This window comes from Nerophis lumbriciformis, linkage group LG03 (assembly GCF_033978685.3).
Source record: "Nerophis lumbriciformis linkage group LG03, RoL_Nlum_v2.1, whole genome shotgun sequence".
Lineage (NCBI taxonomy): Eukaryota > Metazoa > Chordata > Actinopteri > Syngnathiformes > Syngnathidae > Nerophis > Nerophis lumbriciformis.
In genome coordinates this window covers 33,197,501-33,221,806 of record NC_084550.2, presented here as the reverse complement: position 1 = coordinate 33,221,806, position 24,306 = coordinate 33,197,501, and the positions used below count along the sequence as shown (strand labels likewise).

Below are 24,306 nucleotides of genomic sequence, written 5' to 3'. Positions count from 1 at the left end.
TTTTCTTAACGGTAGAAAACTGGCAGCTCAGTTCTAGAATTGTACTGTTTTTTTTCCCATTTACAGTAAAATGCAATTGACTGAGTTGCCAGTTTTTTTAACCAAAAAAATCTACAGGTTTTTTTTTCGTGTATTACTGTAAATAAAAAAATGGTACCACCATTTGTTTAACGGTAGAAAACGGTAGAAAACTTTTTCCGTTTACAGTAAAATGTTGTTTAGAAAAAAAAACACTGTACATTTTACAGTAAAATTCTGGCAACTAACCTGACAGTTTTTTACTGTAAAAAACGTACGTACTGTTTTTACAGTAAAATGTAAAAAACAAACAAACACTATTTTACATAAAAATTCTAGTGACTGAGTTGACAGTTTTTTATTGTAAAAAAAAACTGTGGTACTTTTTTGGGATTTACAGTATAATGTTGTAAAAAATACAGTATATTTTACAGTAAAATTCTGTCAACTGAGTTGCCAGTTTTTTGCTGAAAAATCTACAGGTTTTTTTACGGTGTATTACTGTAAATAAAAAAAATTGTACCACTTTTATTTTTATGGTAGAAAACTGGCAGCTCAGTTCCAGAATTTAAAAAACAGTGGTACTGTTTTCCATTTACAGTAAAATGTTGCAAAAAAAAAAAAAAAACACAGTACATTTTACAGCAAAATTCTGGTGACTATCGTGCCAGTTTTTTACCGTAAAAAAACAGACGTACTGTTTTTTCCGTTTACAGTAAAATGTTTAAAAAAATTAAAAAAACAATGTACATTTTACAGTAAAATTCTGGCGACTAACCTGTCAGTTTTTTACTGTAAAAAACGTACGTACTGTTTTTACAGTAAAATGTAAAAAACAAACAAACACTATTTTACATAAAAAATCTAGTGACTGAGTTGCCAGTTTTTTATTGTAAAAAAAAAAACTGTGGTACTTTTTGGGGATTTACAGTATAATGTTCTAAAAAATACTTTATATTTTACAGTAAAATTCTGTCGACTGAGTTGCCTGTTTTTTACTGAAAAATCTACAGGTTTTTTTCCGGTGTATTACTGTAAATAAAAAAAATTGTACCACTTTTATTTTTATGGCAGAAAACTGGCAGCTCAGTTCCAGAATTAAAAAAACAGTGGTACTGTTTTCCATCTACAGTAAAATGTTGCAAAAAACAAACAAAACACAGTACATTTTACAGTACAATTCTGGTGCCAGTTGTTTACCGTAAAAAAAAAGACGTACTGTTTTTCCATTTACAGTAAAATGTAAAAAAAAAAAAACTTTTACAGGAAAATTCTGGTGATTGAGTTGCCAGTTTTTTTTATTGTTAAAAAAAACCAGCTACTTTTTTCCCATCTACAGTAAAATGTTGTAAAAAATACAGTATATTTTACAGTAAAATTCTGGTGACTGAGTTGCCAGTTTTTTTTACTTTGAAAAACTGCAGACTAATTTTTTTCCAGTGTATGTAACAAATAATCAAATAATCAAATGCATAATGTCTTGACAATTGACAAATGTTATTTTGAGAGCAGCCATCACTGCCATGTGGCCATCTATGAAAAGGAGTTTGACACCCGTGTCTTATTCAGTTCTTTGCCGCCATCTTCAGAGACTGCAAGGTGTTTAACAAAGACGGGCATAATGTTTAATGAGTCAGATAATTGGCCGTTAAGACTGACTTGTGTTGATGAGTGTGATTAATGAACTAAATGCTGTCATTAGCTGAAGTGTAAAGAGGGTGTGCTGCTAATTGGAGAGAATGTTACTTGCAATACATGGAAAATATCATTAGCCAACACAATTGTTTCATTTTAATAATGATGTAGTGTGCATGAGAAAGTGAAATTACAAAAAATAACATCTATGTATGACCACGTGGTCTTATATTAAAAGTACATTGCACAACACAGGAGCAACAGAACCGATGTGGCAATATTCTGGAGGGGTGAACGCTGAGTCAGCAGTAAAAGTAATTGATGAGTTGATTGTAAACAAATATACTTTAAAGGGAAACAGCACTTCATTTGGAATCATTCACATTCCTTATGTGGGACACGAACACTTGTTTTTCCTTTTTTTATGCATTCTAAATCGTAAATAAACTTTAGCAAAAGTCAGCTAACAATAAGAGTCGCTCTTTTCTGTCTTTAAAGTGCTCTAAAAACATCCAAAACCCACCATCAATGTTTATATGCATGATGTAAGTATATATGTAATGTATACACGATTTACGTATATATGTCATGTAGTAACATTCATAATAACATGTCATAGATGCATGATGTAAGTATATATGTAATGTAGTAACGTTCATAATAACATGTAATATATACATTATGTAAGTATATATGTCATGTAGTAACATTCATAATAACATGTAATATATATATGATGTAAGTATATATGTCATGTAGTAACATTTATAATAACATATAATATATACATGATGTAAGTATATATGTAATGTAGTAACATTCATAATAACATGTGATATTTACGTATTTTGATCATTTTAAGCATACAGTGGCGTATTAATTTCACAGACGCATCACAATCTTTTTCTTTCACAACAACAATCATGGCAGACTTCAAAAGTAAAAAAAACAACAACGGTCACTTACTGTACAATGTCTGCTCTCACTGCGATAAAGACTGATGGCATGTTTAAATCTTCCCGTTTAGATGAAGAATTAATCATAATCCTCGCAAAGGGTTAAAAAAACAAGTGTCTTTGTGTGTGTTTCATGCCTCTCCCCTGGATAGTAGAAGGTTGAGGACATAAACCCACAAGTTGGTCAACTTTGACATCCAACTTAGATCCGGAGATGGCGAGAAAGACACAAAAAGACGCTCGTTTTTTAACCCTTCGTGACGATTATGATTATTCTTCATCTAAACAGGAATATAAACATCCCATCAGTTGTCTCCCAGTGAGAGCAGACATTGTGCAGTACGTGATTGTTGTATTATGTGTGTTGTCTCTCATGAAGTCTGCCATGATTAGTGTTGTTGTTGTTGAAGCAAAAGTGAATGTCGTGATGCGTCTGTGAAATTAAAATGATCAAAATATGTAAATATGACATGTCATTATGGGCCTGCTGCAATGCAAGCAGCCCATATCATTATTCCTCATACTTCATAATTATTGTACGCTTAATACGTGACGAACCGGCCAACGAACCCCCACACATGTCACACCGTCGGAAAGGTCTCACTCGCGCCTAAGGCGGTACTTTAAGTTGGCAACATTTCGTGTTACCATGGTGACGCTATTTAATGAATGAAACAAAAAAAGAGCCAATTGAATGGGTACATGCACTTTTAATGGACGAACGGCAAAAAGACAAGATGACCTCCTCTTGTAGCGCAGCCGTAATTTCACGTAGCTCGGTGCTTAACGTCTCATTTTGTTCACGCACTTGTCTACTTTCGACAGAAGCTATTGTTAGCGTGCTTGCATGCTAACATAAGCATGCTATTTTTTTTTTTAGCTAAATTTGCTCCCGTTTACCTCAGAGTCAAATAACTTGGTACATGACACTTGTTAACTGTTAGCATGTAAATGTTAGCATGCTAGCAAGCTAATATTAGTATGCTAACTTTTTGGCTGGTTTTTTTTCACTTTTTTCTCGACACTGGGGAATTTATTTTTGTTATTGCAGAAATTTAAAGTGATTTAGATTAGCCTTTTCTGTCTGTTTAAATTGTCAGGCTTGTCCCTGACAGTTTGACTGTGTTTTAGTTTTTCCTTTGCGTTTGTCTTAGTTTTCTGTCAGCGCTTTTATTTTGTCTTCATTTCCTGATTGTCTCCCTGAGTGCTGGTTCCCCTCAGCTGTGGCTGATTGGCACCTGGCCACACCTGGTGTCAATCAGCCAGCTGCTAGTTAAACCTGCCTCCCCCTCCAGTCAGTGCTGGATTATTGTAGTGTCTACCTGTCATTGTCACTATTACCTGTCATAATACTTTGTTTACTTTTGTTCACTCTGCTCATGTCATAGTTCCTTCGTGTCACAGTAAGTGTTTTTGTTTCTTGTCGACAATTAGCCTTTGTGCTATTTTAGTTCATAGCCAAGTTTGTTCTCCGCCTTGTGCGCGCCTTTTGTTTGTACCCTTTTGTTTGTTTTTTTTGCTATAGTGTTAAATTAAATCATGTTTTCTCGCTCAATGCCTGCCGTCATCTCTGCATCTTGGGGTTCGTCACCAACATAATCTGACATAAATTGTGTATTTTATCCTATTTTTTTAAATTATTATTATTTTTATATTATTTGTATTTGCTTTAATTTTCTTTTTCTTTACACGTTTTGTGACAAATTTCACCACACCTAGTGTGTGTGACAATCATTGGCACTTTAACTTTACTTTAACTTTTCCGCAGCCATACACCTTACAGCTGTGTTACCTAGACATGCTAAATGTTGGCGTGCCATCGTTAGCATCAGTGTTGGGACTAACGCGTTACTGTAACGCCGTTAGTTTCGGCGGGAACTAGTAATCAAACGCGTTATTTTTTATATTCAGTAACTCGGTTACCGTTACTACATGATGCGTTACTGCGTTATTTTACGTTATTTTTTATGTAGTATCGGCTAGAAACAGAAGATCTGAGTGTGTTTTATTGCAGCGCTGCGGTGTCGTCCTTCTGTGTCACAAGGAAAAGAAAAGACGTGCTTTGTGTGGGTGTGGGGAGATGGAGAAGGCTCCCAGACCGTAGTTGAGGGGCGCAGGAGAGACGTTCCTCCAGGGCCTATGTACTTTGGGGCTAACAACCTTCACTTTATGTGGGTCTTTACAGCTGAGGGTGAATGACGAGGCCGGCGGTTTGTTGCAACTTTGTGATTTTATTGGACGCAGCCATCCACCAAGCTAGAGCACCTGCACACACTCACTGTCGCCGTTCCCTCACCTCTCTCGCCCACTCACTCACTGACGTCACTCACCTCACATGCTGTCATATCTTAAAGGGCCACACACACACACACACGCTACTCTCATAACAACTAACAAGACATCATGGCGAAGCCACAAGCCGAGTTTCTTAACATGGAGACATTCTTAATACTTTTCTTTTGTCGAGCACAAAGAAAATAACATTTTAGTTAAATGTAAGTTGTGTCTTGGATCAAAGATCCTATCTACTTAAAGTTAAAGTTAAAGTGCCATTATGTTGCAGCTATTTAAAAATAGTTTTGTCAATTTGTTCTGGCCTGAAATAAATTGGCCCTTTGAAACATATCTTTGTCTTTGTGTGTTGTATGTAGACCACATTGCTTAGCAGAGTTCAGTGATGCAAATGCATGTCAAGTTGATCAACAGATTGTATTATTCTCCAGTGCAATAACAGTACTGAAATGAAGGCTAAAAGGTCATTAATGGGAGCCTTAAAAAAAAAAGAAGAAAAAAAAGAAGTAACTAAATAGTTACTTTTCACAGTAACGTATTACTTTTTGGTGTAAGTAACTGAGTTAGTGACTGAGTTACTTATGAAATAAAGTAACTAGTAACTGTAACTGGTTAGCACACATGCTAAGTGTTACATTTTGATGTAAGCATGCTAATGTTTTAGGCTAGCTCTATAGCTCATTTTGTACAGTTACACCTAAAACTCACAGATTCAGACACTGCACCATTTTAAAAGTACAGCGGCTTTCTAAGACCCCTGGCTAGAGGTCCAGGGCACAGATAGCAGGCCCATCAAAATTTCCGCGGTAATTTTCTTGTTATGAAATTAACTTTATTAATATGTATATTAAACTTTGATGGAGGTATTTGGATGCTTTTTAGAGCGCCTTATAGGCGGAATAGAGCAACTCTTATTAGATCCGTTGCTAGCTGACTCTTGCTAACATTTATTTACGAGTTGGAATGCAAAAAAAAAGAAAGAAAACCATGTGTTCTTGTCTCACATAGGGATTGGGAATGAGACAAAATTCCAACAAAAGTGCAGTTCCTCTTTAAGAAAGAATCCAGAGCAGATAAAAACTTGTGGGTTTGAAATTCTTTTTTGCAAAGACCAACTGGCAGCCTCATAAAGCGACAAAACCAAATCAACGATGGGGAAACTCCAGCACACAAAGGAAGGAAAGGAAACCATAGACCTGTTTATATACATACATACATACATACATATATACAAATATAAACATCTTAGATTTATATCTATATACACACAGTATATGTGTATAAAAATGTGCGTATATACAAATATATGTGGCAACAGGTGCAACATTAAAAATCAGAAAACAAAGATTGTGGATGTTTGTGGGGGCGCTACTCACTGCGGATCTCCTCATGCTGCTCCACGACTGTGACACCGGACGGCTGATTTTGGTCTGGAGGACCTCCGGGCCCAAAGACGAATGTGGGACGTGTTGTCGCGCCCTGGCCTGGACCGTCATCTGGTAGGCCACCTCGAAGGCCTGGCCCAGTGTCAGAATGATCTCGTACGTCTGCGTCTGCCGTCAAGACACCGCGTTAAAGGCTGCGTCATTCATCCACATCCTGCTTTGTATTAGTGCCATAGCGTAAGGTGTGGAGATGTCCCCCATTAACTAGAGAAGAGATCCCATTTGGCATATTTATAAATGATAGCAATGTTTGTCAACATTATTATGCTCCAAGCATAATTTGTTTCTACATAAGTGAAACCTACATTTTCTAATTGGCTTAATAATCAAAATGATCGAATAAATCTTGGAAAATTATTTTAAAAAATACAAAAGCCCTTAAATGTATTTTTGTTATTGCAGAAATTTAAAGTGATTTAAATTAGCCTTTTTTTGTCTGTTTATATTGTGTATCTTTTCCTATTCTTTATTATTATTTTTTATATTATTTGTATTTGCTTTAATTTTCTTTTTCTTTACACGTTTCGTGAAAGACACTATTTGCTCAACCTGATTGATGTTTGAAATTGTTGAGACTTGTTGAAAGTGCCTTGGTTTTTGTGTACGTTGAGAATATGTTTGTATGTTCATTGTTCAATGAATTAAAAAAAGAATACAAAATAACGTAACCGTCACCAACATTTGAGTGACAGACGTGTCTGCCAATCAGAATTGTTGAGCCTCACATTTCTTCGTCTCGCTTCAAACAGGAAGAAAGAGGTCTCACTCTTTGCGTCGCTGTCAGTGTGTTTATTTAACAGTATAGCATTAATTGAACAGAGTGAGACCTCCTTTCCTCTATTCAAAATGTTTGTCTCGGTGGGCGTAGAGCAAGACCGCCATTTTTTCACACACTGGAAGTACCCAGGGCCGGCCCGTGGCATAGGCCGTATAGGCAAATGCTAAGGGCGCCGTCCATCAGGGGGCGCCACGCCAGTGCCACAAATGTTGGAGAAAAAAAAAAGAAAAAAAAAGTTGGTACTATTATTTCTAAATACAAAAAATAATCCCACGTTAATTAAAATGCAAAGTAAAGCCTATTTAATAGAAATATTATTTGTTACAACATTACGCCCCCCCCCCCCCACCCCCCCCTCCCCCCGCACGGTGCGCCCCCTCCCTTCCCGTATCATGACTCTTTTTGGACGTCACCACATCAAAAAATCAACACAAGATGTCAAAACGGCCAAAACTGTCAGGTGCCCAGGGAAGAAAAAAGAGAAAAGAAGAGGAGGAGAAACGAGAAAAGACAGAGGTAGCAGGTAGGTAACGTTAGCCTACATGAAATTATTTGTCTGTTACAGAATGTGATAGTAGCTGGCTTTTTAGCATTAAGCTAATGTTACATGATTCGGCAATTGCTAATCAATAAATAGCTAGTTTTGTTTTAACGTCGGGTTAATATTGTTGGAGGGGGCTAAATTGTTATGGAAAATAATAATGTAACGTTAGGTAATTACAGTACTCCCACCTTACATTCCTCAGGGACATTTGTATTAGATCTTTTAAGCAGGTGTTTTTGTTTACATTGTTTTTGCCTTCTGGTTAGCTAATGTTTGCCCTGCAGGTAATAGTCACTTTTCCACCCCTTTATATATTAGGTATAGTTGTAAGTAAAAAAAAAAAAAAAAGGTCAAAGACAAAGCTATTCAGTTTCTTGTGAGTATATACACTTCACTGCCAATGTGGGGGGGGGGGCGCCACCTAAAATCTTGCCTAGGGCGCCAGATTGGTGAGGGCCGGGCCTGGAAGTACCATAGACATCTTTTAAGTAGACGCAGCATTGGCTGCTGTTACGCGAGAAATTGGGCCGCCATCTTGAAGTGGTGACGAGGAGCCGGCGAGCAGCCTAAACTGACAGTTGACAGGTAGAAAACAAAGATGGTGTTCAGCGTTTTCCTGCTCAAATGAGTGGACTGTTGAAAATAGGAATCGGGAGATTACTTTTCACAAGTAAGATTTAACATTAACATGCTATTGGTTGTATTTTGTGAAAAGAGTGTGTGCATATTGTATATAGTTCTCTGCAAACCTATGAAATGTTCTATTTTGTCTTCCTTATTTTGTCAGAATGCACCAGAATGCTTCATTTGTATGTGAAGATCACAAATAAATCTTCTGGGAGAGAATGACCCCCTACAGGGGTTTGGTTTACAAACTTTCAGCCCCTCCTAAAACAAAATTCACCAGCCGCCCCTGATTATGATGCATTCTCGTTTTAAGTATAAGACAATACTTTCTTAACAGTATAATTGGAACCAGAAATAAGTCTTCAAGTGACAATATTTAAATACTAACATTGTTGGGTAAGACATAATTTGGTTTTATTCTGAATCCAGTGAAACAGATTGGTGGTTTTAGCTGACATAAAGACTTTCAGGTGTTTATATATGTTTATGTTTAAGTATTTGGCATTCACTTTTATCCAAAGCGACATACATAAAAAATACATATAAAACAATCACTGTAAACATGATCATTTAAGGGAAGAATGTAATACAAAATATCAATACAAAGTGTCAAGACAGAATAAACTCTCTGCTGCTGCAGCAACAGAGATACAGTCTATAAGATATATAGATATCTAATGTATTCATACATTGTTTATGTATGATATACGCATGTATATATAACCTAATCATGTTGTTTCTTCAATTTAGAAATAGTTGACCGTTTTTTTCCCCCCTTCTCTGGGATTATATTCCCAGTTTTGATCTGGGACGTCTGCTCACTTATAGTATATAAGAATATTATATTACTGTTAATCAAACTATGATAAAAAAAACACGCCAAAACATGTGTCCTTTATCATAGCTACAGGTCTAACAAAAAACGCGTGAAAATCAGTGGTATTCAGTGAGGTAAGATGAATTAAATGCGCTGACAGTTCATTGCTCCTGCCAAATGAATTGCACTGAGTGGAGCGGATCACCACTCCAAGATGGCGGCCCCGCGTCTCGTCAGCGCCAGTAGGCAGTAGCGCTCCATGCTGCGTACCCTTAGAACATGTCTATGGGGCGTAGAGCAAGACCGCCATCTTTCCGGAAGCACAGTCTCCCTACTCGCGACTTGCCAGTGAAAAGTTCCGCAAAGTAACGCAAATAAAGACAAAAATATGATTATAACGCCAAATGTTCCGTTGTCTGAATAGTTAATCTTCAAATCGAATAGGCAAGATGCGCCCATTACACAGACGATTTTTTTTGTACATTTCCCACAATGCATTGCCGTACCAATATTGAAGGGCGGAAGTTAGTAAAACGCTAATTGTCTCGGATAATGTATCCGATAATATTCATAAAGCAGGCAACGTGGGCCACCGTCAACTGCCACTATCCAGGTGGAAGGAATACAACTAGCTTGTATCGCATCCGTAAGCGTATTTATGGACAAATGGAAGCGAGGAAAAAGAAGAGTAAACATCGAAAACGGGCATGGATTACTACAATCAACCGAGATGCGACGTGCTGACGACTTCATGTTTGTTCGGATCATTACAGGTAAAACATTTTTTGAGTCAAAAATAATCCAAAATAAATAACAGCCTCACTTTGTATTAACTTGCTGTGCTTGGTCGAATAACTTTGATGGTAGTTGTGTAACCTATTTTTGAAAACAAACGCTCCACCACAACGTGTCACCACTTCCGCTCTTAGCGCCTTCAAAATAAGAGCTCTTAACAGGAACTTAACATCACAAAGAGGCAAGTCCATAAAAATAGGTTACAGTTGTATTGATAAAAAAATAGTACTCACTTATTTTATCCCCAGCCTCCACTTATAAAAAGTGATGGACACGAGAACAGTATTCTGTCAATTCTGCCTTACAGTCACAGTGTGCAGAGATGACATTATATTGATGTGATGTGATCAGTCCATTATCATCATGTGGTCTCTACTCCACTCAAACCAGTCCATCTTGTACGACCCTTGCATCCAACTACGGTTGTTTGCTCCTTTATAAAGATTATGGGTCTTCTTAGCTAACGACTCACAGTATTTTCTCCATCGCATCACAGTCGGTGCAATGTTATATTCCACTGAATAGTTCGCAAATATTAGGGGAAGCTCGGACTTCAAAATGGCTGCCGCGATGCACTTCCGGGAAAAATCGAAATCCCGCTATATTGTGATCACGTGATGGCAACAAAAAAAGACAATGTCTGACCTCGTTTTTCCCAACTGTAGAAAAAGCCGTTTAAGATGTACAGTATTTATTTAAGATCAATTTTAAGTTATTTACCTTTTAAATTGTTAAAAAATGTTAGATCCACTATGGACTGGACTCTCACTATTACCGTATTTTCCGCACCATTAGCCGCACCTAAAAACCACAAATTTACTCAGAAGCTGACAGTGCGGCTTTTAACCCGGTGCGCTTTATATATGGATAAATATTAAGATTCATTTTCATAAAGTTTCGTTCTCGCAACTTCGGTAAACAGCCGCCATCTTTTTTCCCGGTAGAGCAGGAAGCGCTTCTTCTTCTACGCAAGCAACCGCCAAGGTAAGCACCCGCCCCCATAGAACAGGAAGCGCTCCTTCTTGTACTGTAAGCAACCACCCGCCCCCGGAAGAAGAAGAAGCGCGCGGTGCATGCTGGGATATGTGACGTTTCATTTCCATTTGTGTGTTTATGTAAAGACCCCAAAATGGCTCCTATTAAGTGTGTTGTCTGTCTAATTATAAATAATGCAGACGAGGCGTGTTAACTGAGTTCTCAACGTTTACTCACAGCGTGCTCATAACCACATTCTAACTCCCAGGATACAACGCTTCTCAGGGCTACCGCGCATGCTCGTAACTATCGTTGCATGCTGGGTAGTGTAGTTGTTATATTTGCTAGCTCATAACATAACATTAAGAGACACGCTTACGCGCTTAATTCAATACTCGCCGTCATTCCGGGTGGATTGACAAAAGACCTCCAGCCGCTACATATTGGTGTCAACAGGGCATTCGAAGCTAGACTGCTAACTGCGTGGGAACAATGGATGACAGAAGGCGAACACACATTCACTAAGACAGGGAGGCAGCGCCAGACGACGCCAACATCTGCCAGTGGATCGTAAATGCCTGGGCAGATATTTCGGTCACAACTGTGGTCCGAGCTTTCCGGAAGGCAGGATTCACAGAACTGCTGGATAACAGTGACACTGACTCCGATGACTTCGACGAGACGGAACCGGCCATTTTGGATCTCACATTTGCCCAACTTTTCACTTCGGACACCGAAGACGAAGGATTTACGAATGAAGAATAACTTCAGAAAGTGAGCGCTATGTTTATTTTGTGTGTTGTGACATTAACGTTCGAGCAACATTATGTTGCTATTGCTCTGCACTATTTTGAATTTTACTATGTTTGTGATTGCACAATTGCGTACATTTTGGGAGTGAACAGAGTTGTTAGAACGCTGGTTTTTAATATATTATTAAAGTTTGACTGACCTATCTGACTGTTTTTTTGACATTCCCTTTAGCGCAGCGTAGGCGCGGCTTATAGTCCGGGGCGGCTTATTGGTGGACAAAGTTATGAAATATGCCATTCATTGAAGGTGCGGCTAATAATCCGGTGCGCCTTATAGTGCGGAAAATACGGTATGTTAGATCCACTATGGACTGGACTCTCACACTATTATGTTAGATCCACTATGGACTGGACTCTCACTATTATGTTAGATCCACTATGGACTGGACTCTCACTATTATGTTAGATCCACTATGGACTGGACTCTCACACTATTATGTTAGATCCACTATGGACTGGACTCTCACTATTATGTTAGATCCACTATGGACTGGACTCTCACTATTATGTTAGATCCACTATGGACTGGACTCTCACACTATTATGTTAGATCTACTATGGACTAGACTCTCACTATTATGTTAGATCCACAATGGACTGGACTCTCACAATGTTATGTTAGATCCACTATGGACTGGACTCTCACTATTATGTTAGATCCACTATGGACTGGACTCTCACACTATTATGTTAGATCCACTATGGACTGGACTCTCCCACTATTATCTTAGATCCACTATGGACTGGACTCTCACTATTATGTTAGATCCACTATGGACTGGACTCTCACAATATTATGTTAGATCCACTATGGACTGGACTCTCACAATATTATGTTAGATCCACTATGGACTGGACTCTCACAATATTATGTTAGATCCACTATGGACTGGACTCTCACAATATTATGTTAGATCCACTATGGACTGGACTCTCAAACCATTATGTTAGATCCACTATGGACTGGACTCTCACTATTATGTTAGATCCACTATGGACTGGACTCTCACAATATTATGTTAGATCCACTATGGACTGGACTCTCACAATATTATGTTAGATCCACTATGGACTGGACTCTCACACTATTATGTTAGATCCACTATGGACTGGACTCTCACTATTATGTTAGATCCACTATGGACTGGACTCTCACTATTATGTTAGATCCACTATGGACTGGACTCTCACACTATTATGTTAGATCCACTATGGACTGGACTCTCACTATTATGTTAGATCCACTATGGACTGGACTCTCACTATTATGTTAGATCCACTATGGACTGGACTCTCACACTATTATGTTAGATCTACTATGGACTAGACTCTCACTATTATGTTAGATCCACTATGGACTGGACTCTCACAATGTTATGTTAGATCCACTATGGACTGGACTCTCACTATTATGTTAGATCCACTATGGACTGGACTCTCACACTATTATGTTAGATCCACTATGGACTGGACTCTCCCACTATTATCTTAGATCCACTATGGACTGGACTCTCACTATTATGTTAGATCCACTATGGACTGGACTCTCACAATATTATGTTAGATCCACTATGGACTGGACTCTCACAATATTATGTTAGATCCACTATGGACTGGACTCTCACAATATTATGTTAGATCCACTATGGACTGGACTCTCACAATATTATGTTAGATCCACTATGGACTGGACTCTCAAACCATTATGTTAGATCCACTATGGACTGGACTCTCACTATTATGTTAGATCCACTATGGACTGGACTCTCACAATATTATGTTAGATCCACTATGGACTGGACTCTCACAATATTATGTTAGATCCACTATGGACTGGACTCTCACACTATTATGTTAGATCCACTATGGACTGGACTCTCACACTATGATGTTAGATCCACTATGGACTGGACTCTCACTATTATGTTAGATCCACTATGGACTGGACTCTCACACTATTATGTTAGATCCACTATGGACTGGACTCTCACACTATTATGTTAGATCCACTATGGACTGGACTCTCAAACCATTATGTTAGATCCACTATGGACTGGACTCTCACACTATTATGTTAGATCAACTATGGACTGGACTCACACTATTATGTTAGATCCACTATGGACTGGACTCTCACTATTATGTTATATTCACTATGGACTGGACTCTCACTATTATGTTAGATCCACTATGGACTGGACTCTCACAATATTATGTTAGATCCACTATGGAGTGGACTCTCACACTATTATGTTCGATCCACTATGGACTGGACTCTCACACTATTATGTTAGATCCACTATGGACCGGACTCTCACACTATTATGTTCGATCCACTATGGACTGGACTCTCACACTATTATGTTAGATCCACTATGGACTGGACTCTCACACTATTATGTTAGATACACTATGGACTGGACTCTCTCACTATTATGTTAGATCCACTATGGACTGGACTCTCTCACTATTATGTTAGATCCACTATGGACTGGACTCTCACACTATTATGTTAGATCCACTATGGACTGGACTCTCACAATATTATGTTAGATCCACTATGGACTGGACTCTCACTATTATGTTAGATCCACTATGGACTGGACTCTCACACTATTATGTTAGATCCACTATGGACTGGACTCTCAAACCATTATGTTAGATCCACTGTGGACTGGACTCTCACACTATTATGTTAGATTAACTATGGACTGGACTCACACTATTATGTTAGATCCACTATGGACTGGACTCTCACTATTATGTTATATTCACTATGGACTGGACTCTCACTATTATGTTAGATCCACTATGGACTGGACTCTCACAATATTATGTTAGATCCACTATGGACTGGACTCTCACACTATTATGTTCGATCCGCTATGGACTGGACTCTCACACTATTATGTTAGATCCACTATGGACCGGACTCTCACACTAATATGTTAGATCCACTATGGACTTGACTCTCACTATTATGTTAGATCCACTATGGACTGGACTCTCACTATTATGTTAGATCCACTATGGACTGGACTCTCACTATTATGTTAGATCCACTATAGACTGGACTCTCACTATTATGTTAGAGCCACCATGGACTGGACTCTCACACTATTATGTTAGATCCACTATGGACTGGACTCTCACACTATTATGTTAGGTCCACTATGGACTGGACTCTCACACTATTACCGGTATGTTAGATCCACTATGGACTGGACTCTCACAATATTATGTTAGATCCACTATGGACTGGACTCTCACACTATTATGTTAGATCCACTATGGACTGGACTCTCACACTATTATGTTAGATCCACTATGGACCGGACTCTCACACTATTATGTTAGATCCACTATGGACTTGACTCTCACTGTTATGTTAGATCCACTATGGACTGGACTCTCACTATTATGTTGGATCCACTATGGACTGGACTCTCACTATTATGTTAGATCCACTATAGACTGGACTCTCACTATTATGTTAGAGCCACCATGGACTGGACTCTCACACTATTATGTTAGATCCACTATGGACTGGACTCTCACACTATTATGTTAGATCCACTATGGACTGGACTCTCACAATATTATGTTAGATCCACTATGGACCGGACTCTCACACTATTATGTTAGATCCACTATGGACTGGACTCTCACTATTATGTTAGATCCACTATGGACTGGACTCTCACACTATTATGTTAGATCCACTATGGACTGGGCTCTCACACTATTATGTTAGATCCACTATGGACTGGACTCTCAAAATATTATGTTAGATCCCCTATGGACTGGACTCTCACACTATGATGTTAGATCCACTATGGACTGGACTCTCCCACTATTATCTTAGATCCACTATGGACTGGACTCTCACTATTATGTTAGATCCACTATGGACTGGACTCTCACACTTTTATGTTAGATCCACTATGGACTGGACTCTCACACTATTATGTTAGATCCACTATGGACTGGACTCTCACAATATTATGTTAGATCCACTATGGACTAGACTCTCACAATATTATGTTAGATCCACTATGGACTGGACTCTCACACTATTATGCTCGATCCACTCGACGTCCATTGCACCGGTCATCCCATTGGGTTGAGTTTTTTCTTTGTCTTTATGTGGGATCTGAGCCGAGGATGTCGTTGAGGCTTGTGCAGCCCTTTGAGACGCTTGTGATTTAGGGCTATATAAGTAAACATTGATTGATTGATTGATTGAAATTACAGTACAATGGTAAACAATTCTACAGTAATGAGAAGTAAAAGTTTAAATCCCCCTTTAAATGGTTACTGTTATTATTATTATTGTACATTATGATTACATTATAAAAACTGTATAGTTGTTATTGATTGTTTCCGTTTAAGAGCACGACATAGACAAAAGCTTTGAGTCTGTCTGCATAAAGACAAATATTTAGAAAGTAAATTATGGCATAATGTTCTAACGTGTGGCACCTTCAGACAAGGATATGTTGACAGTGTAAAAGCGGGGTCTCCAAAGTGTGGCCAAGGGGGACATTAGCGGGACACCGCTCAAGTTTTATGTGACCGCAAAATATTGTCAGAAAAAAAGCAGCAATAAAAATGTAAGGAAAAAGACGCAATGTGATATGTGAAAAAAGCTGACCAAATTTGAAAAGTAAAAGTATGCAGGGGCCATTTTGATGTTTTTTTTATTTTGTAAATATTTTTTTTACAAACACATTATTTATGGTATCAAATGTCGTAACCAATTGTATTATTATTATTATTAGTAGAGATGTCCGATAATTATCGGCCGATAAATACGTTAAAATGTAATATGGGAAATTATCGGTATCGGATTTTTATTATCGGTATCGGTTTTTGGGGGTTTTTTTTTTGTTGTTTTTTATTAAATCAACATAAAAAACACAAGATACACTTACAATTAGTGCACCCACCCAAAAAACCTCCCTCCTCCATTTACACTCATTCACACAAAAGGGTTGTTTCTTTCTGTTTTTAATATTGTGGTTCCTACATTATATATCAATATATATCAATACAGTCTGCAAGGGATACAGTCTGTAAGCACACATGATTGTGCGTGCTGCTGGTCCACTAATAGTACTAACCTTTAACACTTCATTTTACTCATTTTCATTCATTACTCGTTTCTATGTAACTGTTTTTATATTGTTTTACTTTATTTTTTATTCAAGAAAATGTTTTTATTTTATTTATCTTATTATTATTTATTTTTTTTAAAGTACTTTATCTTCACCATACCTGGTTGTCCAAATTAGGCATAATAATGTGTTAACTCCACGACTGTATATATCGGTTGATATCGGTATCGGTAATTAAATAGTTGGACAATATCGGAATATCGGATATCAGCAAAAAGCCGTTATCGGACATCCCTAATTATTATTATTAGTAGTAATAGTAGGGATGTAATGGTAAACAATGTAATGATAAGAAGAAGAACAAAGCTTGATTATTAGACTCTATCTTCATTAGCCAAACTGCTTTGTGTTTATATTATCAAAAAGTAAACATGTTTACTTGTGTTTTTGTTTTTTTTCATTTCACAATGTTATAACTTTAAAAACATTCATGTGACATAGCATTGTGTTAATGTTGTATGGTGTATACCGGTAGTTAATTCCTATACGACACATTTCTGCTCTTAATGGATCTGTCGCAATACAACATGTACATCATTTAGTACATGTACATGCATACATACATGTACATGTATTAAAAATACTCCTCTCTATGGAAATGTAAAAATAGAGATAAAGGCACCATGTCATGAGAAAAAACTGAGACGTTGATACTATTAATGAACAAAAACACAAATATTTGTCTTTAAATATATAGATAACCTTTATATAAAGTCTTTTTATTAGACATGACAAATTACATGGTGGCTGTTTGACCTAACATAATGAATAATCGTGACTATTAATCGTGATTTCAATACTGATCAAAATCATTATTTTGGCCATAATTGTGCAAGACTAGATCTCATACATGAACACTAGTTTTATCTATATGGACAAAAAGTGCAGTTCTGTCTTATGTCCACTAAGTGCCACCTTGCACAATTTTCACATGTATTTTTTTTTATATTAATGTTATTATTTTGTTTCTGCCATATGACTTTATTCATAAGGCTTGTGTTGCTTTCATGTGCACATTCAATGTCTACTTGGGGTCCATGAAACAGTGTTTGCAGCTACAAAAATGTTTCTTCTTCCAGGGAAATCATTTTGAATGAGTTGTTAAAAGATTTCCAATATAAGTCATTTTTAAAAATGTTGAGCACATTTCAAAAATACTGTGATGATAATGGTAAATGTGATCATTTTGGTCACAATAACTGTGTTAAGAATTGTTGATATCATGACATCCCTCGTTATTAGTCAGCTTTTTCTCATTACGTATTTTTAATCTTGATTTTTTTTCTGACAAAATATTGCAGGCCAACAACAAAAAAATATATAATAAAAGTGTTTTTTGTTTTATTTGATCTTTTATCCATACATAATAGTGCGCAATATGTTTATTTATTACTATTTAAAAAAAAAAAAGTATTACTTTTGCTACTGTGTAAAAAAACCTGCACTGCAACAACCTAAAATAAAATTAAAACAAAGTCTACCCTTCCTTAAAAAGTTTGGACACCCCGATCAAAAAGTAAAATGTCTTCCTTCATTCGTTATTTTCGCCGTTTTATGCCTTTATATGTATAGAATATAAAAATTGCAAATCAAATCGCAATTTTGAAGAAAAAAATCAAAATTGGTGTATTATTCGGACCAGAAGGCGCACCGGACTACAAGGCGCATTAAAAAGGTCATATTATGAATTTTTTTTACTAAATGTAAAAGACTTCCTTGTGGTCTACATAACATTTAATGCTGGTTCTTTGCTCAAAATGTTGCATAAATGATGCTTTACACATCATCTTCAATCTGCTTTCTGACTGTCTGTTGAGTATTTGCCGTTTTGTGGGCGGTCTTATTTACGTGCCTCCACTTCGACAGCGTCTTCTCTCCGTCATCTTTGTTTTACCAGTAGTTTTTAGCGCTTCCATAGCGAGTCTACTGACAGATATAAGTTAGAACTTTACGGTACTTTATATTAGAAATGGCAACGAGGGAGGACAACAAGAGGATAGAGAAAACAAAGGAGCTTATTGACTACAATGGTGGACGCATGCAAATCTTCAGGACTTATGCAGATCCCAAATACACATCAGCAGGTACCAATAGGTAAGAAAAGTTGGTTTTGCATAATATTGCGAAACAAATCATCAGATAATGGGGTCCTTATACACACACTATAATAATACTGTATGTTGAAGCACAGTACGTCTGACTATGGTAGCCGTAATGCTCTGACAATCCATCAAGCGGTGCACCTTTGTAGCTTACCAAAGTCCTACTAAAACGTTTTGAGCGCTGTGTGTAACATTCTATATTCTCAACGAAACTTCAACGTTTTGGTGTTTCTTGCTTACGGGCACTTGCTAACATCATTTATTGGACAGGTGTCAACGTGCAGTCCACACGTATCTCTTATGTGTGACTGCCATCTACTGGTCACACTTATCATTACACCATGTACCAAATAAAGTTGCTTGGAGGTCGGTAAGCACAACCAGAATTAATACGTACATGGTTATAAGGCGCACTGTCCATTTTTGAGTAAATTAAAGGATTTTGAGTGCACCTTATGGTTTTTATTCTCAAAAGGGTGTTACACTCTTACGTTATTCCAGGGTGCGGTTGGCGTTCTTTTCTGTGCAGACTTCCTTGTGGTCTAAATAACATGTAATGGTGTTTTTTTTAGCGGTAGTTTTTAGCGCTTCCATAGCGAGTCTACTTACTGATTTAAAATAGAACTTTACGCTACTTTATATTAGAAATGGCAAGGGCCGAGGATGAATGTCCTACAACAAGATGATAGAGGAAAAAGAAGGAGCTTATCGACTACAATGGCGGACGCATGCAAATTTTCAGGACTTATGCAGATCCCAAATACACATCAGCAGGTACCAATAGGTACGACAAGTTGGTTTTGCATAATATTGCGAAAAAAAGGCATATAATGGTATGTTGAAGCACAGTAAGTCTGACTATGGTAGCCATAATGTCTCCTAATAGGTGCCATTTTGGGGTCCTTATACACACACCATATTAATACCGTATGTTGAAGCACAGTAAGTCTGACTATGGTAGCCGTAATGTCTCCTAATAGGTGCCATTTTGGGGTCCTTATACACACACCATAATAATACCGTATGTTGAAGCACAGTACGTCTGACTATGGTAGCCGTAATGTCTCCGAATAAGTGCCATTTTGGGGTCCTTATACACACACCATAGTAATACCGTATGTTGAATCACAGTACGTCTGACTATGGTAGCCATAATGTCTCCTTGTGGGTGGCGACTTGTCCAGGGTGTACCCCGCCTTCCGCCCGATTGTAGCTGAGATAGGCTCCAGCGCCCCCCGCGACCCCAAAGGGAATAAGCGGTAGAAAATGGATGGATGGATGGAGGGTGCCATTTTGGGGTCCTTATACACACACCATAATAATACTGTATGTTGAAGCACAGTACGTCTGACTATGGTAGACATAATGTCTCCTAATAGGTGCCATTTTGGGGTCCTTATACACACACCATAATAATACCGTATGTTGAAGCACAGTACGTCTGACTATGGTAGCCGTAATGTCTCCTAATAGGTGCCATTTTGGGGTCCTTGTACACACACCATAATAATACCGTATGTTGAAGCACAGTACGTCTGACTATGGTAGCCGTAATGTCTCCTAATAGGTGCGACTTTGGGGTCCTTATACACACACCATAGTAATACCGTATGTTGAAGCACAGTACGTCTGACTATGGTAGCCATAATGTCTTCTAATAGGTGCCATTTTGGGGTCCTTATACACACACCATAATAATACTGTATGTTGAAGCACAGTACGTCTGACTATGGTAGACATAATGTCTCCTAATAGGTGCCATTTTGGGGTCCATATACACACACCTTAGTAATATCGTATGTTGAAGCACTGTACGTCTGACTATGGTAGCCATAATGTCTCATAATAGGTGCCATTTTGGGGTCCTTATACACACACCATAATAATACCGTATGTTGAAGCACAGTACGTCTGAGTATGTTAGCCGTAATGCTCCTACAATCCACCTTTGTAGCTTACCAAAGTCCTACTAAAACATTTTGAGCTCCGTGTGTAACGTTCTATATTCTCAACGAAACTTCAACGTTTTGGTGTTGCTTGCTTACGGGCACTTGCGAGCGTCATTTATTGAACAGGCAACAACCTGCAGTCCACACGTGTATATTATGTGTGACTGCCATCTACTGGTCACACTTATCATTGGACCATGTACCAAATAAAATTGCTTGGAGGTCGGTAAGCACAACCAGAAATAATACCTACATGAGGTGCACCGGTTTATAAGGCGCACTGTCCATTTTGGTTTGATTAATCTGCCGTAAATGTCGCGCTGAACGGAAGGGCAAACTTGAACCAAGAGCGCCCGTGTCCGGGCAAGAGGAAGATTGAGCAGCACTAGGTTGTGAGTTCAAACCCCGGCCGAGTCATACCAAAGACTATAAAAATGGGAGCCATTACCTCCCTGCTTGGCACTCAGCATCAAGGGTTGGAATTGGCGGTTAAATCACCAAAAATGATTCCCGGGCGCGGCCACCACTGCTCCCCACTGCTCCCCTCACCTCCCAGGGGGTGATCAAGGGTGATGGGTCAAATGTGTGTGTGACAATCATGGCTACTTTAACTTTAACTTTAACTCACCACCTCCACCGTGCTGAAGACGTGACAAAAATGGTGGCCGCTCTTCAGGTCCTTGGTGATGTAGGCGAACGTGCAGAGGTCGTCCGGGTCCTGGGCGGCGCAGGAGATGTTGCGAATCTGGTGCTCCGCGACTATGGTCTGGGAGTGGAGGCGGGAAGGAAACGCTGAGTGAAGCACGGGCGGAGGCGGAGACTAAACAGAGTGAAGAGGACACACGTTACCTTGGTGGCGGCGTCTATGAACTTGACCCCCCTGTAGGTGATGGAGAGGATGACAACCGGACCTTTTCTGGAGTCCTTGGATTTCTGCAATAAAAACAATTAGAATGAAAGTTAGGGTAAGAAAAACGGATAAAAAAATACGCTCGAGTTTTCCTTACCCTAATTTTGGCGCAGGCGTCTTGTGTGGACTCGATCCCTCGTAGATCCCTGATGATCATTGAACCTAAGTACTGGCGCCATGCAGACAACACAGCAAGTCAGAATAATGACTAATCACACTTTGTCCACGCATTTATAATCACACCTAATTAGGGTTGTACGGTATACCGCTACTGGTGTAGTATTGCGGTACTAATGAATAAAAAACGGTACTGTAGTCTGTTTGAAAAGTACCGGTTCTGTCTATCTGTGTTGGCCCTGCGACGAGGTGGCGACTCGTCTAGGGTGTACCGCCGGAATGCAGCTGAGATAGCCTCAAGCAACCCCCGAAATGGACAAGCAGTAAAAAAAATGGATAGGTTCCTAATTTAAAAAAAAAAAATTTAAAGGCCATGACGCACTTCGTGACATTGCTAGTTTTACGAGCAGAGGAGCATGTTGGGCAGCGCACACACACAGAGTACTTACAAGCAGACAGTGTGTAGACAGAAAAGGGAGAACGGACGCGTTTTGGTGTAAAAAGTAAAGATAAAGGTGAAGTTATAACACTGAAACACCCTCAGGAAGAGGTGCTTTAAGACATGGCTAGCTGGCTAGCGGCTAACGTCCATCCGCAGTCGGCAGTGTTTTAGCTACTTCTAAATCACTAATCCTCGCCTCCATGGCGACAAATAAAGTATGTTTCTTACAAATACATTATCACTGGAGGACGAGGAATAGCTAAACATGCTTCACTACACACCGTAGGAGGACACAATAGCTCACCGACGTCACCACTAACAAAAGGTGTGTGTGTGTGCGTGCGTGTGTGTGTGTGTGTGTGTGTGTGTGTGTGTGTGTGTGTGTGTGTGTGTGTGTGTGTGTGTGTGTGTGTGTGTGTGTGTATATATATATATACACACACACACATCTATCTATATATGTATATATATATACATACTTGTATGTATGTATATATATATATATATATATATATATATATATATACATACAGGTAAAAGCCAGTAAATTAGAATATTTTGAAAAACTTGATTTATTTCAGTAATTGCATTCAAAAGGTGTAACTTGTACATTATATTTATTCATTGCACACAGACTGATGCATTCAAATGTTTATTTCATTTAATTTTGATGATTTGAAGTGGCAACAAATGAAAATCCAAAATTCCGTGTGTCACAAAATTTGAATATTACTTAAGGCTAATACAAAAAAGGGATTTTTAGAAATGTTGGCCAACTGAAAAGTATGAAAATGAAAAATATGAGCATGTACAATACTCAATACTTGGTTGGAGCTCCTTTTGCCTCAATTACTGCGTTAATGCGGCGTGGCATGGAGTCGATGAGTTTCTGGCACTGCTCAGGTGTTATGAGAGCCCAGGTTGCTCTGATAGTGGCCTTCAACTCTTCTGCGTTTTTGGGTCTGGCATTCTGCATCTTCCTTTTCACAATACCCCACAGATTTTCTATGGGGCTAAGGTCAGGGGAGTTGGCGGGCCAATTTAGAACAGAAATACCATGGTCCGTAAACCAGGCACGGGTAGATTTTGCGCTGTGTGCAGGCGCCAAGTCCTGTTGGAACTTGAAATCTCCATCTCCATAGAGCAGGTCAGCAGCAGGAAGCATGAAGTGCTCTAAAACTTGCTGGTAGACGGCTGCGTTGACCCTGGATCTCAGGAAACAGAGTGGACCGACACCAGCAGATGACATGGCACCCCAAACCATCACCCAACCATGCAAATTTTGCATTTCCTTTGGAAATCGCGGTCCCAGAGTCTGGAGGAAGACAGGAGAGGCACAGGATCCACGTTGCCTGAAGTCTAGTGTAAAGTTTCCACCATCAGTGATGGTTTGGGGTGCCATGTCATCTGCTGGTGTCAGTCCACTCTGTTTCCTGAGATCCAGGGTCAACGTGATATATATATATATATATATATATATATATATATATATATATATATATATATATATATATGTGTATATATATATATGTATATGTATATATATATTAGAGATGCGCGGTTTGCGGGCACAACCGCGGAGTCCGCGGATTATCCGCGGATCGGGCGGATGAAATTAAAAAAAATTAGATTTTATCCGCGGGTCCATCTCCATAGAGCAGGTCAGCAGCAGGAAGCATGAAGTGCTCTAAAACTTGCTGGTAGACGGCTGCGTTGACCCTGGATCTCAGGAAACAGAGTGGCACAGGATCCACGTTGCCTGAAGTCTAGTGTAAAGTTTCCACCATCAGTGATGGTTTGGGGTGCCATGTCATCTGCTGGTGTCAGTCCACTCTGTTTCCTGAGATCCAGGGTCAACGTGATATATATATATATATATATATATATATATATATATATATATATATATATATAT

The 24,306-nt window shown here is 38.6% G+C and overlaps 1 protein-coding gene and 1 long non-coding RNA gene across 7 annotated transcripts in view; one reads left to right on the top strand and one right to left on the bottom strand.

The window, feature by feature from the left end:
* anks1ab (ankyrin repeat and sterile alpha motif domain containing 1Ab) overlaps positions 1–24,306 on the bottom strand; it is a 136,033-nt gene that overhangs the window by 26,356 nt on the left and 85,371 nt on the right. For all 6 annotated transcript variants that reach the window (XM_061937594.1, XM_061937575.1, XM_061937585.1 and 3 more), the window contains 4 exons: positions 21,930–22,001; positions 21,772–21,855; positions 21,551–21,688; positions 6,278–6,454 (listed from right to left, as the gene is read on the bottom strand). In XM_061937594.1, coding sequence (XP_061793578.1) covers positions 6,278–6,454; positions 21,551–21,688; positions 21,772–21,855; positions 21,930–22,001 — 471 coding nt within the window. The remainder of the gene's footprint in view (positions 1–6,277; positions 6,455–21,550; positions 21,689–21,771; positions 21,856–21,929; positions 22,002–24,306) is intronic.
* Positions 9,399–24,306, top strand: part of LOC133583446 (uncharacterized) — a 43,615-nt gene continuing 28,707 nt past the window's right edge. Inside the window, exon 1 of the long non-coding RNA XR_009812590.2 lies at positions 9,399–9,885. This is a non-coding gene — a long non-coding RNA (uncharacterized lncRNA). The remainder of the gene's footprint in view (positions 9,886–24,306) is intronic.